The sequence below is a fragment of the Ostrinia furnacalis genome, unplaced genomic scaffold, assembly GCF_004193835.3.
Source record: "Ostrinia furnacalis isolate ACB-3 unplaced genomic scaffold, ASM419383v2 OfSCF0207, whole genome shotgun sequence".
Classification (NCBI taxonomy): Eukaryota; Metazoa; Arthropoda; class Insecta; order Lepidoptera; family Crambidae; genus Ostrinia; species Ostrinia furnacalis.
This window is the reverse complement of record NW_021130446.1, coordinates 132,005-154,297: the sequence shown is the minus strand read 5'-3', so window position 1 is coordinate 154,297 and position 22,293 is coordinate 132,005. Positions and strand designations below refer to the sequence as shown.

Here is a 22,293-nt window from a genome sequence, read left to right as displayed (position 1 = left end):
CATAAGGAAGAAATAAAATATTTTTTGGATACAACAATAAAAAATTCGTCGATTGATACACAAAACTAAAAATTATCCGTGTGGTTTCAGTAGAGTAGATAGGACCCAATCTATCTTCCCGCGGATGACTTTTAAGGCGAAAAGGACAAATGGCAATGCCAGATTTTGTATGGAAGGTGGCGTCTTTTTTTTTCGCGCGGCCATCGACCAAACTTTGTTTTTTGATTACAAAATAGTGTAATTAACCAAACTTACTATGGCATGTATACCTCTAAACTTAGTCTGAACTGAGTTACGAGCATTAGAAGTTTGATGATTTTCATACTACTTAGATTTGCTTTTTGCGCGCAAGTTTTGTAAGAAATTGCAACAAAATGTTGCGCTATTTTTTTATTGCGCTGATTCTGCTGCATACTGATGTCTGGAGCCTTTAATGGATGGTTTGTTTGTTTACACATATAATGTCACTATTTTGTTGCAATTTCTTANTATTTTTTTATTGCGCTGATTCTGCTGCATACTGATGTCTGGAGCCTTTAATGGATGGTTTGTTTGTTTACACATATAATGTCACTATTTTGTTGCAATTTCTTACAAAACTTGCGCGCAAAAAGCAAATCTAGTAGGTATGAAAATCATCAAAATTCTAATGCTCGTAACTCGGTTCAGACTGTGTTTAGTGGTATACATGTCATAGTAAGTTTGGTTTATTACACTATTATAATTTTGTAATCAAAAAACAAGGTTTGGTCGATGGCCGCGCGAAAAAAAAAAGACGCCAATTTCCGGCATTGTCTTTTATACGAACATCAGGCCTTCTCAACCTGTCTGGCTATAATGGAGAGCATAATAAGCCAAATCCTCTATTTTTCCTCTAAAAATTAAAGAGGGTCATGCTGCTGCAGTGGAGACTAAAATGACCATAATGACAATAATAATTATAGTGAAAACTAAATCTTTAAGACACAATCATTTTGTATTATATAAAAATTCCAATGAGTAGGCTGATTTTCTCAAACTATATTACTTAATGTAGGCACTCCATTGGCTCCAGCACTAGGCGCGGCCTCAAACTTCCTAATTCTATTCCCACGCGAAGGTAAGAGCATTCAACTTTTGTCAAAGAAGTTTTGTTTCAGCATTGCTACAGAGGTATACCTAATACAACAATACACGTGTCAGTTATTTCCCTTTTGTATTATGCAAATACGCATCCCGGTTGACGTATGATGTTTAGTGTAGTGGTAGAGCAGGCAGAACAAATTAAGTATTCTAACGTTATGTTAATGCGTTAAAAATGCCACTTTTGTGCCAGACGCGTTCGGTATTCCATTAAGTCTGACGCGCAAGATGAATAAGTAGTCAATTAACTATGCTGAACGTAAAATAATAAAGCGTAATATAGTAAAAACTTAGGGAAACAACTCAAATCTTCTTCTTCTCAGCACTTCTACCTGAAGCAGTGGTAGGGTTAATACTGGGACGTGTGTTTTTTAAAAGCCTACTTGCATAAATAGATGAGTTTTATGGGTTTATGAATTTACTTATTGTCATGGTGGCAGACATACCGTGCACTGTATACCGGGTGCGCCAAAGTTCACCTAAATTTTCAACTCCGAAAATTGGAAGTCCGAAAATGTTCTTCCTAAAATTTTTCATCCTAAGAATCACAATTCCTAACTACTCTGTCTCTAATGTTCATAATTCCGAATCATTCAACTTCATAATGTCATTAGCAATAAACATCTATTATACTTTTATTTGTTTTCCTAGATTTTGTAAACATAACCATNTAGGAGTTTAAATATATTTACATAAATGAAATTATTAATTACAATTTTCGGAAACATGAGTGTTATGAACATCGCCGGTAGCACTATAAATAGTATGAATGAAAACTTTAGGATGAAAAATTTTAGGAAGAGTGATCATTCGGATTTAAAATCGTTAGGAAGAACAATTTCGGGTAAATAACTTTAGGTGAGCCAATATGGACCCCTGTGTGCCTACCATGAGTTTACGTTAGGTGTGCTCGCTAGCGACTGCGTAAAAAAATGACATTTAAATGTATGACATATTGTGCAGCGCCCCTAGTGGCTACTTTCAAGAAATAAAATCTTCATAGAATTTTTTGACGTATTCGCTAGCGAGCTCACCTAACGTAAACTCATGGTAGGCACACTGTATACCACCTACCTATACGCAAGGAACGCAGGTTCGAACCCCGCCGCCGCTAGACTATTGTGGTGAACCCATTCGTAACACAAGCATTATTTAGATTACTACGAGGGGTTCTTTTCAAATAAATAAAACTGCTTTTTACATACAAAATACTTAGTGAGCACAAAATATAAAATTACTTTGTAGTCGATTTACCATTCGCTTTTACTATGGTAGGTTTTACTTTATGTATAATTATTATTGATATACTTACCTAATGTTCCCATTAGTGAGAATAATAATGCTCAAATGAACATATTATTAAAGTTTGAATATTACTCGTGTGTTTACTTAATATGTCAATAATTAAATCGAATGTTTTGTAGTATATATTACTACAAAATATTACATTTACATTTTAAATGCAGATTAATTTGGTTAATATTTTGTCTGGCCGGCACATCAAGCTTAATTACTTGTAATTATAATACATAGTTTACAGAGTTGTTCAAATGAAGACCTTATTAGAATCCACGTGTTACATTTTGACTGAATCGTACAATTAATTAGCAAACTTGTATTTTACAGGAACAACCACATAATAACTTCGCCATTTCACACTGAAAAGTTTTCAGAACATACGAGTACGAGTTGACAAAGATATTGTTTAGCTTGAGACTCTTAGTAAAGTTTTATTTTATTAGACATTAGACTTAAATAATGAGTTATGATATTCCGGCACGGAGAAAACTTGCGGTTTCGTTCTAAATATAATAAGGCGTAAAATTGCGTATCACAGTACAAAATTTTATTGTACTATTCATTTCTGTTTTTCAGTTGTTCTCGTAAACATTGAAACAGCCTATTCCTTAACTTGTCCTCAATAAACCAAACTCTTATGTAGTTTTAAAAGGTGCAAAATTACCTACATACCTTGAGGCAATATAAAAATCTACGTGCTCATTCGATAAGCCACGTAACTTTTTAAAGTAGCCAGTTGACCGCTATTAATCTTTCTACATTAAAATTTTCATCACGAAGTTTCTGAGAAATTATCCGACATAGATGCTTGAGTAAACTTACGAAGAAGCTTTTTTCGATACTTACAAAAACTTATAAATATTAACTACAGCTTTCAAACCAATTATTTAGTATTCTAGCGAAATTAATCATCTAATATAAACAGAAAGCTCTAGGTCTTCACCCGGAGTTGGTAATTCCATTAAATGTAACACTTTCTCCCAAACCTTTAACGGATTTAATGGAAGGTCTGTAACATTGTTACATTGGCAGGCTGTCGCAAATGGTAGGGCGAAGGCAAACTTTGGCTTGGCTAGAGAATGAAACGGCAATATTTATTTTCCTAATAAGGTGGACCTTTAAAAATTTAAGGCCCAGTAATCGTTAGCAAAAGACGTTAAAACTCAAGAAATTTGGACTAAAGTTTACTCGGTTTTAATTGAAGACTTACAAAAGGTGTTGATAGTAACATTTTTCTGTAGACGCAAACGTGTTAAATTAAAATTACTCTAGGCACAGATAAGCTGTTAAGTAATCCAATCGTGATCGATAGAGTACATTACTGTAGGTTAACCTTTAGCATTTAGTGATGTGCGATAGATGCAGTAGCAAAAAAGCCCCACTAACCGAATGTTAGATTGTTAGAGCCCTCGTCCACTTAACTGTTATGGTGAAACCACATTTTTCTTAACTAGAGAAGTTAACGGGAATAATAACTAATCTGTGCAATAAAAATAAGGAAATAATCAGTTCCCTTTAAAAAATGTCGCCTGTCTGTATTAGCCCAAAAAGGTGAGTTCTCAAACTGTTTTAATTTCCGAACATTTAATATTCTGCTGCGGGGTGACGCGACGGTGACGCGACTCAGTCGAACGCTGTCAGCCGCAGCGTCAACATGATTAATTACGGGCACAATGACGTGGCAGAGCGACGTAAATTTACATTGTTTTCGTTCGTAAATGAAATAACATCCCAACAATGCGTTCAGGCGCAAACTACGAGTATTCGTGGTGCCGCACGTTCTGTTGTAACTTGACATACTTTGCTGGCCCTGAATGCAGACTGTTTTGTGTGTGATTTTATTTTACCATGTTTAGGAGTTTGTTTGAATAAATTAACTATTCATGATTAAAGACACTCAGAGGCCCGATTCATGAATTGAGATTTTCAGCTTGAGCGTGCTCATCTTCTACTCAAGGAAGACTTTAATATTCTTCCTTGCATAAACTCTACATCTACTAACTTTTACATATTTTATACTATTATCTTCATAATTAGACATTATTTGCAAAATAGAAACTAACTGTTACAAATGGGTGTTAGCAAATCCGAGAATTTTGAACAAAATCCATTGTAGACGTTTATTTTTTATAACACCGTATTTTATTAAATAGATAAAGGCCAAGAGCTTCCTCGTTGTGGAAAAAAAAAAAAAAAAAAAAAAAAGATAATATTTTTCAAAGTCGATCTACAACTACAAACTATCTCAATTAATTTTTACTTTGACTGAAACCCTCATACCTAAGTAGGTACAGTTAATCAAGCACATCTTAACGCATAGCGAATGGCTTATAACGTACACCAACCGACTAGGGTTGCGAGACCGAATGACATCGGGAGAAATAATATTTTTTCGGGATTTTGGGACTTTGGTCGGGGGAAACACCAAAGTAAATATAACTTTTAAAACAACAACGTAAACTATTATTACAGGCCAAGTGCGGGATGAGGGGGAGGGGAGTGAAATCAAGTCCTGACCGTTTATAATTTATATTGAAACCCGTTTATCCATGTTGTCTGATGATGATGTTAAAAGTGTTTAATACCTTTATTAGTTATCTGTCTCTCGCTTTGCAATGGAAGGAAGTCAAATTACATTTCAAACTCCACCTATATTCTTCTGATTAAATTCGTTAAATACTCGATCTTCACTGGTTGGTTTTCATTGGAGGCCAAACTGGCTGGCTATACAGGAGTTTCAGTGGTGGGAAAGTGTGGTGGGATAAGAGTCAAAGCACACGATGCATTGCGCTAAGATTTCGCCACACCGCTCGTGTGCCCATCACAGACATTACTATGTAAGGTGACACAGCGACACCGCTTCGGCGTCGCACCGCCACCGCAACGCATTGTGTACTTTTGCTCTTAGACCCGTTATCCCGACCATCTGGCAACCCCATAGACTAGGGCTTGAATACCGGAATTCCGGAATTTCGTAACTCCGGAATTTCGGATACATTTTTTCCGATATTTCAATTCCGGAACTGAAGCCAATATCGTATTCCGATATTGAAATTTTTCATAAATTATTTTAAGTTTTCAAAACGTTTAAGTATCAAAATAGGTTCTTAGATAAGGAAGTCCTTGAGATATGTATTCGCAACTTTATTAGTAATAATATTAAAGAGGCAATAGGGCGAAACCAAAGTTCCAAAATGTTCGCTAGATATAACTCTAATGGGCGAAGCCAGCTGAAGAGAGCGGATGATGGAGTAAAACCTGTTAATAGCTCAGCCAAAGGACAGTTCCAACAGCTAAGCTAACTCGACACTATGCCGAAGATTAGCCGGACATCAGCCCTTACGTGATTAGGAAGGCTCTCAAACAGCTAAAGAACAACAAGGCACCGGGTGATGACGGAATAACCTCGGAGCTTCTGAACGCGTCAGGTGATAAGCCGATACTGAAAGCCCTTCATAGACTGTAACTCTGTCTTACTCCAGGGAATAATAGACCAGTAGAATTAAACACAAAAATAAATTAAATCGGAATTAATTCCTACTAAAGATTTTAGTGCTTTAATGGCTTCATTAGTTGCCCATAAAGACTCTTCTAGGTTTTCGACTTCGACGGAGTTGTGCTTAAGTAGTGGGGGCCCCCGAAAGGGGCGCTTTTTCAGTTATACCGCGTAAAGGACTTACCCTATCGAAAAGTGGTCTTCCTGACGGTTAAAGGGCATTTAATCTTGCATTAAATAAGACCAAATTCATATGTTTTGGACAAACCGTTCTCGTGCAAATGTTCGGCAAAGTAGAAAATATGTGTATAATATGACCCTCTCCACGTCCAATAGCTCGTCACCCGTAGGCTCCCAAGCCTTGTAAAGGGTCGCCTTAACCAGCGTATCCCTATCAAGGCTCACGAGTTGGATTCGCTTATCCTTGTTCGTCCCAGCCGTTCCTTAACTGCGGTTGCTGCACCTCTTCCTGGTACTCTCCTGAACGACTCTGTGTTACCTAATGTGGCTGCCCCTCTTCCTTGTACCCTCCTGTACGATTGCATTGCTTAGCTATATGCCTGGTCCAAGGTTCGTCGCAAAAAATCAACAACAACAAGTTCATATTAAAATGAAGAGTTTTTTGTTTGTTTGTTTGGTATAACCGGAAAACCGAAAAAGCGCCCCTTTCGGGGGCCCCCACCACTTAAGCACAGCTCCGTCGAAGTCGAAAACCTAGGAGTCTTAATGGGCAACCAATGAAGCCATTAAAGCAATAAAATCTTTTGTAGGAATTATTTCCGATTTAAAATCTAATTCTACTGGACTACAATGCCAGAGGCACGGAACAAATGCTTGGTGGTGTTTTTCTTTAAGAAAGGGGTAAAAGCCTTATTAAGGAATTACAGACCCATCTGGGCTCTGACTCTGAGTCATGTCTACAAGCTGTTTTTGCGAGCCATCACGAATAGTCTCGCGCGTAGGTTCGATGACTTATAGTCTCTCGAGGAAGCCAGTTATCGAAACGTTTACACTACCATATACCGCATCTATACGCTACGGCAGGTTATGCAGAAGACCGAAGAGTCTAACTTGCCTATATGCTTGGCGTTCTTAGACTATGAGAAGGTCTTTGAGCCTGGCTGAACACGAGGGCGATTCCTCTGCTGTGAGGTAGGGAGATGTAATAATATGTCGAATTCAACTCGGCTGGGCAGCGTTCGGGAAACTACATAACATCTTTTCGACCAAAACACTTCAGTACCTAAAGACGAAAGTCTACAATCAGTGTGTGTTACCAGTAGTGATGACACACGGTTCGGAAACGTGGCCTCTTACTATAAGGACTTATAATAAGCTCAAAGTTGCACACCATGGCATGGAAAGTGCTATGCTCGGTGTTTCTTTTCGAGATCGAACCAGAAATGAGGAGATTCGTAAACGAACTAAAGTTGCCTGACATAATATCGATCGGATTACCAAGCAAGTGGCAATGGGCAGGGCACATAGTACGTAGAACAGACGGCCGATGGGGCAAGGTTCTAAAGTGGAGGCCACATACGTGTACGTGTTTGTCGGGAGGCGCTTTCTTTTTGTGACCAACTCCGGAACTGGAACCGGAATTCCGGAGTTGAGTGCCCAATATCGGAAATCAGTTCCGGAGTTGAAAACTATCCGATTTTGCAAGCCCTACCATAGACATATAGATAGATGCCAACTAATGCGTTGACTTCGAAACTCAGTGTCGCATTAGAAATTGACACACACAAAGTAATCAAAATATGTGCTCATTATCCACTGCGGTATCAGTACTCAACGTTCGAATAATCATTAGTCCTACGCAAGCAATGTAAACTGTTAACATTATGACGTCTGCAGCAATGTGTTCTGTTTTTGGGCATATTGCTGCGACACCGGCCCCGCCCCCTTGTCACATCTCCCTTTAGGTTCTGTGATCTGTGGGCAACCCTAACACCATCATACCAGTTTCAAATCGTAGCAGGCACTCAGAACTGATTGATTAAGAGAGCCTCTCCTGTCCCTGAGACGTTAATGTTGCTTGAGTAAATTACCCTGAACACCGACAGATGGAGTGGCAGTCGCTCGTATGAAACGTTGTTTTAATTAACATGGCGCTATACGTTATGGGGATATTTTACATTTTGGAAGTGAAATTCATATTATTATATTTGTATACCTTTACCTGCTATACTTTGAGTAATATTGTTACTAGTATTTTTTTATGCTGAGACTAGCTCTAGGGCTAGTATCATTCACGGTCTAAAAATCTCAACTTAAACTTAAAAAGCTGATTATATTTCTAAACCGCTACTTTTTATCGAACTACCAACAAAAACCTGAAAAAATATAAATATTATACTGTATGTATGTATGTAGGTACACTCGTATTACAAAAGTTCCATGTGAAGAAAGATAACACTGGTCAACAGAGTTTTTGTTGCCCTTGATATTTAAATGATTTTGTGTCAATTGAGACCCACAATTTACGAAACTATTATTACTTTTAGCAGATTGGCTCTAGTTTTTTTTTTAATCGTCTTTTTCTGATTACACTATAAATAGTAGAAAATTAAGCAAGTACATTTTATAAAATCAAATTTACCTAAAAAGAACCTCAAATTTTGTTCTGAATGGTTTTAATTAATTTACAGAGAAGTAAAAAGATTAAAAAAATGCATAAATAATGTTAGATTTCAGAGAAACACTTTTTATAGAATTTTTTTACTTAAATGTTGTGGGTCAATTTCACTATGTGACCAACATTACTTAATCAGTCAGGAAACGATCCTATCTACTTTGATATCTTTATTCCATCACTCTTACGTCTTGATAGAATCATTATACCTGCTCGTCACTGCAATTTCATAAAAATAAATAAACATCTACCCACGTGACTGCGAAGAAAGTGCAGCTTATTATGCTCATATTTGCTTCGACATATTTTGCCCAATAAACTGTGTAATTTAGTGCTTTCTAGTTACCTAAAAAGATTACAATCAACACTAAACCTCTCCAAGCTTCACATACAGAATAAGTAAGTAATAGCTTTTTATAAGTTTGTGCATGTATATTCGAATTTGCCCACACATCTTGTTCCCAGTGAATTTTCTTTGCCCTATAGTTCCATATACATACAAAATGGGTATTAGACGTATAAGTGTAAGGCGAAGTAAAAATCTAAGACGTCCAGACAATCTGACAAGTAATGACATCAATATTACTGTCATCACTTCCTTCGGTAATGACATTCTAAATCTCCCCACATACTAATAGCCTTGTCGCACTATAACCGCCATTCCTTGATTCCAGCCACCACATTGTCAGTGGTAATGACATTATTTTATCGTTATATCATTGTTACTGATAGTGTCTGGTCCCATTACGTTTAAAATTGTGCAGAAAAACTAATTTAGTCCAGGTTCCTGGTCACTTATTAACAACGCATGTTTCAAAGAGCCCATATAAATTGTTTATCACTTAAACATTAATATCATAAAAACTAGAGCCAATTCAGTACTTTCGTTAATACATTCGTAAATTGTATGCTTCAAAGTATATAAATCCGAAGAAATAACCAGGGCAACAAAAAAAAAAAATTTTTTGTTGAGCTGTGTAATTAACTAACTTACGATAACATCGTTTATCTACTGACTACACACAGTAGTAGTCATTCGATGGACACCCATTGTACATACGAATAAGTTCTGTGACATTAATAAATGGAGTATTACTTAAAGAACACTTTAATCAAGCCGTAAATGAAGTAATAAAACTCCTGAATGCTTAAAGAACGCTTCAAATCTTCCTATTAGGAATAAAATGTGAATTTTCAACTGTCCACACAAGTGACAAGTTGTCGATATTGTTAGTATAGAAACTCAGTATAACAAGAGCCTCTCAAACTGGTCAGAATCTAGCTCTACCGAACAAACTTACGTACACTTTCCAGACAGTTATGAAAGTTCAATCTCCTTGTGTTCGTATCAAATTCTTCACAATATTGGAAACATTTTCTTATTCATATTCAAGAGTTGATAACACGATCTTGTTATCTTTGCTTCCACTAGTAATAACGATATGGCAATTTCTTCGTTAGCATAAAGATTAAATCTCTTACTTCTTAGAAAACAAAGTTATGTTTTTATTAGTTCTATTAATGAGTTTATAACATATCGAGCTTATACGAAGAGGATCTCCGGATGAATATTTAATCTTGAATTTCAATGAAATTTGTTATCCACACTGTTTTATTATCCCGGGTATGATGACGATTTCGAGAAATAATAAGTCAAAAATATTTCGACATTTAGATCCCAACTAATATTATAAATGCGAAAGTAACTCTGTCTGTCTGTCTGTCTGTTACGCTTTCCCGCTTAAACCTCGCAACCGATTTTGATGAAATTTGGCATAGAGATAGTTTGAGTCCCGGGAAAGAACATAGGATAGTTTTTATCCCGGTTTTTGAAACAGGGACGCGCGCGATAAAGTTTTTCTGTGACAGACAAAATTCCACGCGGGCGAAGCCGCGGGCGGAAAGCTAGTAAATAATATTAAGAATCTATTAGAATCTCACAGCTGAAATATAGGTCCCTCAAAATGCTATCGTTAAATTGGATACATACTCATACAGACAAAATAGCAATAAATTCCAGATTTTATCCTTCAAAGAGATTCCAAGCTTTATCTTTACATGAAGTTATAAATACAACACAGCATTGTCCTAACAATATACGCCTGAAAAAGGGTTACTTTATACACTCGCCCTCAAAATAAGGTCATCAGGGCTCTTCCCTGAAAAGTGTCAAGTAACATAAGCCTCACAGTCAATGAGTATTAATTTCTGACGCGTGTTTTTCTGTCCCTTATTAGGGTACCCTTTTATCCTAATGGGGGTGGGACAAACGAGCAAAGTTTCACTTAGCCCGTTTTACTTTCTTAGATGAGAAGACCGATCATTTGGGTTGTGCTCGAGTGAATAGTTTGCGTCAACAGAAGAGTTAATTTGCCTAAACAATTTAGTTAAGCCTCTAACGGCTCTAACTACATAGTAACAAGGAACGTTGGTACGCCTGAAAATACTTCCAATTTTTTTGCCGTTTTCACAACATTCTTCATTAATAATATTGGTCGTGGTGTAACAGCCTTATAGCCTTCCTTAATAAATGAGTTACCCAACACAAAAAAAGAATCAGACCAGTAGTTACTGAGATTAGCGGCTTCAACAAAACAAACAAACTCTTCAGCTGTAAAATTATATTAAAGAAGTATGAATATAAGCAGCTTTTAAAGGTATTTTTTGTAGGAAATATCCAGTTTCTAGTAAACGATGAGAAATACGAGGCATAAAATGTTAGTGCGAAACCTTTCCTAGAAGGGATACAGTTATGAAAAGCAGAAAGGTTGCTAATCCTTTATTTGCTATCTACATATTATTATAATAATTCCATTTTTTAATAACAACAAATAAAAACAAAATCGTGAAACCTTTCTGGCGCCGTTAATCTTTCAGGAAGAACCAATAAAAGTTCAAAAGCTTTCGCAAGCTACAGTTTTTTTTTAATATCGGGAAAAACATTTTACGAGACTTATAATTTCTATTTTAAACAAATTAAGGAAGCTTTATTATAACGTTCAATAAAAACATCCACCTATGTTACCAATAATTTTTTTGAGTTAGCTAATATTGGAAATTTCCATTACTTCCTACTTCGTATAAATCGAGTCGACTTCGGATTAGATAGTATTCGTATTGTAACACGAGATTTATTGTGATTCCCGATCATGATTACGTATGTAGGAAATAAAATTGTATGTGTACCATTTTTTAGAGAATAGCTATGATTGTAGTATTTTTATGACTTAAGGTCATGTCTCCCCTAGATGGGGCAGAGGGCGCCACAACAGTCCTCCATCGCGTTCGGTCTTGAGCTTCGCGTTTGATCTCGCTCCAAGTCTTGCCGAACTTCTTCGCCTCGTCTGCCACAGTGCGCCGCCGAGTTTGCTTGGAGCGACCACGTCTAGTATTGTTATGATGTTACTAAACGTTATGGAGTTTTGTTACTATCAAAATAATAGTTTTGGGTCAGAAAATGTTCAATGAATAAAATCCTAATAATCTCATTTTTTTCTTTGCCCAAATGAAGACTACAGCATAAACAAAATCGCTGTTCATGAAAATAGAGTCCGTTTAAATTAAGCTTCTTCAATTTACCGGTCGAAGTTATCTTAACATAAAAAAAACGAATTTGATTATTTAAAGCTTCTTCCTTCTTTATAAAATATAAATCAAATAACGAATTTGCTCACAGTTTTTTTTATCTCTGAAACGTAATCACTTTAATAATTTCCGATGCTGTAACAAAAACGTGACAGGACGTTTTAAAATGCTGTCCCTCCGGGGAGCAATTATATCATTTCAGTGACTGAAATCCTCTTATGGTAATTAAATTAAAATTTCAGTTGATTATTTTCGCTTTGCTTTAATTGGATTACTACGTGTTGATGGATTTATGCATTATTTGTTGAAATGTATGAGAATTTTAGAGTATAGTGGAATGCGTTCCAAAAAAGAGTTCATTATAGAAAATTTTACAGCGATAGTTCTGTTTAAAGTGAATTTATTAATATAACAGCTTGTACAACTATATATGTATAACTCGTATGTTTCAAATACAACTATTGAAAAAAAACACATATTTAGAAATATAAATATGTAGATTTAAGTAACGATATAGTGAAATATAGCTCAGAAAATGAGCTCAATGCGGATATACATAATCAAAAAATTTCACCTCAATCGGTTGAGGAGAACTGGTCTTAAATTCAGTTGCAAGATTTGTCCCACACTAACAAACAAGCAAAGTCAATATAAAGCTTGTAAAAAATATAAACAAACAAGATTACGGATCAAGAATCTGTAGACATAAATTAATAATAATAAAATAATACGTAGACTTGGAATATTCCCTCATATCCTACTACTATTATAAATATAAAAGTTTGTGACAATGGAAAGATGAATGTTTGTAACTCCTTCACGCAAAAAAAACTAATCTAATTACCTACTACTAATTTATATTAATATTGAGTTAATTTACCATGTTATTAAACGGTAAGTGTCAATTATGTTGATCTTTGTCACAAACTGAATTTGACGCAGTCGAAGCCGTGGGCAAAAGTTTGTGAGAAATAATAAAACTTCCTTGATACTGGAATAAAATTAATAAAATATTGTTGGCAGGAGACCCCTTTGACTTAGCATATTATTACCCAACAATTTCCATATAGTAATATTACGTCGTAAATGCTAGTCGGTAAAATCTAGGTTTTGTTTAGTTCTGTGGAATACTCGCATAAAATACGTAAGTATTAAAAAGCTTTCAGGAGCTTTGAAAGGAAGAATAAGCTTTTAGTTTAATACTCGAATGTAATGCTAGAATATTCACGTACTTCCTCATGTTCAGATTTTCTATACTTATATTTTTCTCGCTGTGTTGTTTACTCGTATATAAGTAGGTACTTATAGGACGAAGAAAATAAGAAAACCAACAAATAGATGTTTAAACATGCTTCCTGTAAATCAACGATTGACTATGATGGACATCTCAATGTTTATATTTTAAGCTTTACAATGATTTAAATGTTACTCCTTTAATAATAAAGTTGCTAGTTACAATCGCACCCGGGAAACTATTTTGAGAAGTAAGCCAAGTTTTGTCTTTGGTACAATATCTCAGCTTTGTGTGCATCAGCAGTTAAGTTCCGAGTAGAATGTCAGTCGGACGCAAGAAGCCGGTTTGTATAGGAACCAACTCTTTTTGTAGCTCAAAGTTGACGATGTACGAGTATGTTACTATATTGGACAGTTTATAATTTTAAAATACAGGGCTATTTGTATAACACCAATTACCTGGCAGGAAAGGCTGACATTATAAGGGACAACATTTTTGACCATGGCCATGAGCATAAGTCATGCTCATCTCACCATTAGCCTCTGACGAGATTCGACCCTGGACCGCAGCTCGGATTGTAGCTCAGTACGCGATCACTCGGCTAAAAGGCACAGGCCATCCAATAATTAAGTATTTACTGTTAGACGAACAGAGCAAAGCCAAAGTAGAGGTGAATCTAAATAGAAATAATAATTATTGTTAATAGGATAAGTCGATAAAAGGAATTATTTTCTTTGAACGTAAAACACGTTGACTCTGCAAAATTAAATAGAAAAACCACAATCTTCACCTTAATGACATTACCTTTAGGTACCATTATACCTAAGCGACTAAAGGAAATTAGCCAGAGTGGGTGCCGTGGAATTAAAAACAGAAGGACCAAATTGGCTTGTCCTGTCACTAATTTAGTTGTAAATTCAATTACACGTCAGTTTTCCATTTGCCTAAAGCAGTTAGGCAGATGTTGTGGTAATTTGTTTGTGTAAATTTTGTACCTTCAAACTTATATTGTTTGGAAGAATGTTTCTGACGTTTAACATGCTCTGGTTTCGAAAGTGTACAGTCGCCAACAAATCAGAATCATATTATGTTTGTTTTAAAAAAGCCCCTATACTATATGTAGAACTAAGTCCCCTCACTACATAGCTCTATGTCGTCCATTAGGTACATTTGTGTAAAATGTTTTTTTCGTAGCTTTTACTGCAAACGAACTAGTGAGCGAATGACTAGTACGGCTGAAATGGGATAGTAAACTGTTCCTTTTTTATGCTGCACAATAGCTCTTTTCATGTACCAGCTTATACCGCAGCTTCACTCAAATATCAGTCTGTTGCAAAAAGTCTAAGTGATTTGATGATAAGCTACCATATTTGCTATATCGTACAGCTTAAATAGGTATTCTGAAACACTCACTACTCGTACTTCTCAATAAAACCATTATTAATTAATTATGGATCCTTATTAAGGCAAGGATGAGACAAGAATGACAAAATTATAGTTTTCACACACAAAATTTAATCTCTTTTCCCCTTACCGTTCAAGATTTATTTATTTAACGGTAGCCAAGTTTCAATCTAACTTGTAATCCAGCCTCCACTTTTTTTCCAAGAATCCAGTTTCGTTTTTTCTCACCCAAAACGTCGATTGGCAATTAAAAATGAAGAACGAAGAAACGGAATCTCAATTTTTAATCACTAAGCCATCACAAAGTTTAATTTCCTATAATACTCATTGAATGGGCGTTGAAACAAAAGTTCCGGATTTTTCCGACTTTGCTTCCAATCGTCTCTTCCGTTTCAATATTGTTGTCTAAAAAGGTCACTGAAAAGACATTTTCCAAGGACTTAATTAAAAAGCCTTTATTTTCTTAGTTGCGTAAACTAATTTAATGTTTTCAAGGCTTTGGATTGCGTAAAGACTTGTAAAAACATTTAGGGATTACACCTAATCTACACTTAAGATATATTTGTACCTGTGTTTGATCTAAATCCGTTATAAATTCTATTAATTCTTTATAGGTTCTTGAGTGAGACTTTCATAATATGAATAAAAAGTCTATTTTGAAACTAAGCTTTAACTAAGTCTGGGTTGTACTATCTTTAACTGAAACAAACGTCAAAAATTTGTCAAACTCCATACAAAAAATACCGGTGGTTATAGTTACTGTTAAAGTATGATGGTGCAACTCAGCCTAAGGGTGTAAGGTGCCGAATGGTCTCATCTCAAGATTCGTATCAAATTCAATCATAGACTCATAAATATTGAAATACAACCAACTACGGGCTTGAATTCGAATCGAGCATCGAGTTTCGGAATATGATGCTGGTAAGATGTGTTTGTATAAGCAAACACATAATACGAGTTTAATGTTGACTTTGATTTAAATATGGACATTGGACATTTTACACTGCGTCTATCTAGTCCCAAACTAAGCAAAGTTTGTACTATGGGTACTATACAACGGATATAAACATACTTATGTACTTTTTTTGTAAATACGAGTACATACATATTATAGATAGAAAACACTCAGTCTAATACACACAAAATTAAATGTTTGTACTGTGCGGGAATCGAACCCGCGACCTTTGGCATAGTAGTCCGTTATGAACCACTACACCAAACGGCCGACGCTTTTAAGAATGATATGAAAACAGTATAGGTTCTAATCAATACCTAAACCATCGTAAGAATACCGTCAAATAGACCAGTAATTGACTATGGGAATGAAAAGAGACTACCTACATTGGTTTTTATTAGAAATCGACGTAATTTTTTACCTGAATAACAACAACATTACGTATTATGAGTCCATGCCCTACCTTTCTTAACCTTTTTTTATTAAGTACTTTCTGATCATAAAAAAATATCGGAATAATTCAGCAAAACATTTTCTGGCACATAATACAGTTATATTTAAAAACGTACACAAAATAAGATTACCTTTGGAAGAAAAATGAAGGAACTTATTAATGGAAATCTAATAAATATTTGCTCAATAGAGTCCGGTATAATATACGGTAACGAAGATGAACAAAATTTCCTTGAATTCTAAAAGAAATTTTCGTATTTACGAGTACGCGACACGAATTTAATAATAACGGTTACATCTAGACACATTTTCATTTCTTTACGAAGATTAGGATATCAATATTCAATCATATTACGAGGCGTAAAAAGTATATTTGAACAAAACGGCATAAAGTTGAAAATTAAAAACTCACCCCCAAATAGCATCAGCATCAGCGATGAAAAGGTAAATCCTAACATTTTCGTTCAAATAAAAGTACACAAAAAACACTAGAAAATTCACAAAACACCTGACAACTTCATTTAAAATCAACGCGCTATTTGCTCCAAAAATTAAATAACGGTATCGAGTGTTGACTTTATTATTATTTAACGTCCTCAACGAAAACAATTACGTGTTCTGAAATTCAAATTTTAGTTCGAAATTGGAATCGGCCGCCAAAACGGGAGCGGGACGCGTGTTCCCTCCCCACAAGCCCGAATCGTACTGAGGGAAGCACCTGCTCTGTGCTTCAGATTGGAGCGCGGATTCTCCTGAAAATAAGGGCAAAGGAAAATTCTGCGAACTGCTACATGGCGCGCTTTTTCACGCGTCGTTTTTTTAATCTGTGTACTTAATGCGGAACCACAATGGAGGTCCGGCAAAGATTCATTTGAAAGGATTTAAACGACTATTGTGTGTTCGAACGGCATTTATAGTCATTTGAAGCATATCACGGATTCCCATTATATTTATCGCTCTTTCTCGCTTTCTACAATTTTCTCGGACGTGTCCGCTTTGTCCGGTTTCCACATCATTCCTCAATTTATCATAAGGGCCTCCATTTGTTATTATTCAAATTTGCCAATAAATTTTGCAAAAAATGACCCGGCTGTTGTTTTCTATAAGCGATTCAATTACGCCCTTTTTGTGTTGTATAAACGTATGTAGGTAGGTAACCTATAACTTTGTAGCTATAACATAACTGCATGTTTTATTACGACATTATAAGATGCAATATTGTAATATTATGTAGCTTAAGTTATGAAAGCTCGTGTCTAAAGATTGTTCAAAAACAAGATACCTAAATAGAAGAAAAAGTTACACTATTTTAAGTGTTTCTATCGACTTGATGGCTTAGTTTTAACAGCTTTCATCGGACTGATAGGGCTGAATGCGGAGAGCAGTCAGCCTGATACCTTACTAGCTTATACCCCGGATCGGGGGCTTTGAGAAGTGCTGCTCTTAATGCGTTAGGATTTTAAGTCCTTACAAGATCAAAATAAAACCAAAAATATAGTTTACATAGTGTTTATAGACAGTGAAACAATGTGACCTTTTCCACTAACACCCGTATTCACAAACGATGCTTGCTTAAGTGAAGCAGACTATCGAACTATAATATTAATGTATTTATATTAATCGTCAGACAGTGGTAACTGAATTTGTTGCGGCGCTTCTTCTCAGCACTTGCCAATGTTGGTCTCGAAGCGCTGGTAGGGTAAAAAGATTATGAGACATGTAGAGGCTCCTTAAGAGCAAAATATTTGAAGATTTGTAGGAACTATATAATAGTCTATCATCATCAACAGCCCTTTACAGTCCACTGCTGGACTTTGAGCCTCCTCCACTATGGTGGAGGGATTTGCCATAATCTCCACGCTTGGCAGGCGGGTTGGAGATCGCAGTTTAAAAGATTGATGTTTTTCAGAGAGCGCTGCTGCCCATTCTCTGTTTGTTGTGTAGTCCCTAAGTCGCCTCTTACGACACCCGCGGGAAGAGTAGGGGTTGGTGACAAATGTATTCTACTCTGCCGTCACCACACACCATAATAGTCTATACAAATAAAGAAATTTTGACTTTGACTTTGAACGCACAGCGTTGAATAGAGCTCTGTGATTGGTTCGTTTGTCAGCTTGTGCGTCCACGCGCACTGTGGGACCTCATAGTAATGTTTATGATCCGCGCGTAAAGCTTCTGAGCTGTGCAAAGATGCGTAACGACGCTGTAGAGCGGTATATAGCTGAGTGAGCGAGGATGCGTAAGGCTTGGAGCTAATACCATTATGCTCTAGCTCGCTACACCGCCTTGCATGCATTCCCGGTTCCCTATTGCATCGCTCCACTCATGTCACTACATACTCGTAGCATATACTGTGAAATCGTCGAAACATCACGTTTGTGTTCGTTTATTTGTAATCATGTCGTCGTGTTTAGAGGTTTTAAAGGTGAAAAAGTCTCAAAGTGTTGAAATGTAAGTTACATGGATTAAAATTCTTCTCAAAATTGATTTCGCCCTTCAAAACACAGGATTAGGCACAAGCAATTATTTTGTTTAACCTTATTCAATCAGCGAATCGTAAACGAATTCCGATAGAGGTAAAAGTAACAAAAATATACTGTTTTTTTATGCATGACAGGGCGGGTATTTGACCGCAATCTCACCTGGTGTTAAGTGAGATGCAGTCTAGGATGGTACATTATCTGCCTTGTAAGCCTATTCACTCTCGCATTGAAAATATCTTGCTAGGTTTTAATATATTCCACGGAAACGCAAAAAGGTTTACACGTGCTATAGATGACGATTTAATAACACGTCCAAAAAAGTTTCGCGAACCCCAAGCTTTAGTAACAAATAAGCTCACAGCGACAAGAAAAGCTATCTCAACTTCATCTATATCGTACCAACTCTTTCATATTCATTACTCAGTGAATCTTTGCGCGATTTATTCTCGAACATCTATCATGTATCGTATCTATTCCCATACCTGTCGTAGCTTCAAAGGAGTTGCCGGCTTTTGACGCGAGGGAACTGCCACAGATAATGATGCTGTAACAAGCGATTTTTAGATGAAGAATAAAGACTAAACTTTTTCGCTTTTATTTTCTTTTTTATAGCGATCCGTTGGATAAAAAGTGGCCTGTGATAGCTCGCTTTGGTACAGAAACGTTTGCGACATAGCAATGTTTTAATTTTCGTCATTTCAGATGTCAGCCCTAACCTAACAGAATGGAAGGCATGGTGTAATTTTATCCTAATATCGAATTTTCGATGACAAATAAATATCGTGTCGATCATGCTAGCCTGGGAGGAAGCGTATTATACAGTGTGAGTCACGTTAAAGTGTACATATGAAAATAGATGAAATTAGACCTATTTTTATCGACAAAAAAGAGGTCAATTTTTTTTTGAGATTTTTTTAAAATTTTTTACAGATTTTTTTTCTTCCAATTACTTATTGTAAAGAAAACGTAATAACTTTTAAACTAAGCGGTATATCCTGATAAAATAAAAACAGTAATAATGCTAAATAACAGGCAATACAGAAAAAATACATAAAATATACAAAAAATGCCAACAAATAATAAAAATGATATTATTATTTTTTTAATCTGCTTTTAAATTCGTGGTTTTTTGGTTATTTGATAAATTTCTCCAAAAAATGCCCCTATAACAGGTGATTTTTATTACTTTGTATTATTCTCTATCGTATTATCTTTGTAAATCCAAAAACCGCATGTCTCTATCCCTATCACAACATTTGCTATGATCGTTTGAACAAAGGCCTGCCACAACATTATTCTCCGCTACAGGTAGAGAAAAATTTAATTTAACTAAAATGCTTATTTTACTTCGAAATCTTTTATTTTTATCTGAAATCTAACTTGTCTTTATCAAAATAACAAATCTAGAGCCATTTTCAGTTTCGTTGTTAACGAAGCGTTGAATAGCGCGCCCGGAGAGGCTTAGTTCAGACGATCATTGCAAACGTTGTGATAGGAATAGAGACATGCGATTTTTGGTTTTACGAAGGTTATACGATAGAGAATAATACAAAGTGATAAAAACCACCGGTTATAGGGGCATTTTTTTGAGAAATTTTTCAAATAACCAAAAAGTTATTACGTTTTCTTTACAATAAGTAATTGGAAGAAAAAAAATTCTATAAAAAATTTAAAAAAAATCTCAAAAAATTTTGGACCTCTTTTTTGTCGATAAAAATAGGTCTAGTTTCATCTATTTTCATATGTACACTTTAACGTGACTCACACTGTATAAGCGTTAGAAAGCCAATTCACATGCAAATTATGTTGAACCCATTCACGAAATTCCCGTGTATATTATTTGAATTGTGTCATTTCTCTGACAAAACCATCAATATTATTAGCAATTACCTTTTCATGTTATGGTTCTACCTATATGGACTCTGCTATGTGTGTGTAAACTCAGTAAAATTGAAAAACGTTTTTAGGTCCTCAATAACTGTCTACAAAATAAAAAAAATGCAAGTACAACATTATTCGCTTAGATTGTAGACGCCTGATATATTTCCCCATTCATTTCTGGATGGTAGTGTTCCTTTGAAACATTAGAAGAAAAAATAAGACAAAATTATTTCCTGTAAATATCAAAAGGACTTTTTCCTTTTAGATGAACAAGTTTATTTTGTGCAAAGATTGACAAACTGAAGCCATGGTAAGTAAATAAATATTTGCAGCGAAATAGCCAATGATATAATATTTTCAATTAATACATTTTTTGCCTATTATTTTGGTTGGGGAAAAAAGTTTTAGAAAGGCAACCACGAACCGTCAGACGTAGCGTAGGCAGACCCCACTCGATGGACCGATGGTCCTGTGTAGGTCGCGTGTAAGCTTGGACGCACAGCGCACGATTGGACGTTGAGGAAATCCTTGGGGGAAGCCCCGAACATCAAAGTTGAAACTAACGAATACCAAATGACAACAAAAGTCCTTTTTAATGTAAAAGTTCATTTTAAAGGCCTACATGCATAAATAAATGAGTTTTTTTTAACTTTCATTCTGTATCTTCAAAAGCCTGCATTGGTAGTAGTGAGCACTATTAAACAGTCTTTTCCCAGTTCAATTAAGACATCTACCCCCTTATTCCAAAAAGTAGACTCTTGTTGAACTCAGGTATAAATTGACATTTAGGCTGGGTTGCACCATCTTAATTTAACTTCAAAAAACGTCAAAAATCTGTCAAACTCCATAAAAACACCGGTTATTATTGTTACGGCTAAGATAGATGGTAAGGTTAGGGCTGAGCCTGAAATGTCATTTTAAACCAGTGTTTGCCCCGGGTTTAACTATTCTATAATAAGGGTGAAAGTTTAAATCAAGTAGGGTTTCCGAATAAGAAATACGATTCCATTCTTGGCTAGGCTCGTTAGGCCATCAGTCCGATTGAGCCATCAGGCGCCTATAGCGGTTCATTAAGTCAGGTCCAAGGGTATAGCGATCTCCATTGCCATTACTCATTTCTTAAAAGTCATTTATTGTCTGCATGTGGCTTTTAGGCTGGGCTGCACAACCTTACTTTGACTTTAACAAACGTCAAAAATCTGCCAAACTCCATAAAAAAAACACCGGTTATAGTTATAGTTACGGTTAAAGTTAGATGGTGCAACTCAGCCTTAGATTCATCTGATCGCTACAAGTATTTTTAACTTGAACTGTTTATTTTAAAATAGATATTGGTGTCAAAGTAGAGATAACAACGAATCAGTGGAAATCTAAATTTAGCTGGCAAATATCAAATAACCGCCTCTGTGGTCTAGTGGTAAGACCACCTGCTTCAGACGCAGAGGTCCCGGGTTCGATTCCCAGTGGGGGCAGATTTTTCTGTTCGGTTTGGTTGGTGGTAGGGCTTGTTCTAAGTCCGCCTGGCTAGCTACCACCATCTTACCTAAGTCTGTCGCCATAACAACAATGTTAACAGCATTGTTGTGTTCCGGCAGTTAGAGGTAAGATAGCCAGTTCCTCCGTGGTTGAGGATTCCGGGTGAAGCTCGCTTCCACCTTCGGCCTGATCGTCACTTACCATCAGGTGAGATACAGGCCAAGAGCTTCCTCGTTGTGGTTAAAAAAAAAAAAAAACTTGCGGATTCCG

The 22,293-nt window shown here is 35.9% G+C and overlaps 1 protein-coding gene across 1 annotated transcript in view; it reads right to left on the bottom strand.

The window, feature by feature from the left end:
* The window catches only part of LOC114355783 (uncharacterized), a 113,550-nt gene extending 96,689 nt beyond the window's left edge, over nt 1-16,861 (bottom strand). The window contains exon 1 of the mRNA XM_028308805.1: nt 16,596-16,861. Coding sequence (XP_028164606.1) covers nt 16,596-16,641 — 46 coding nt within the window. The 5' untranslated portion in view covers nt 16,642-16,861. The remainder of the gene's footprint in view (nt 1-16,595) is intronic.
* Nucleotides 16,862-22,293: the final 5,432 nt, after the last annotated feature.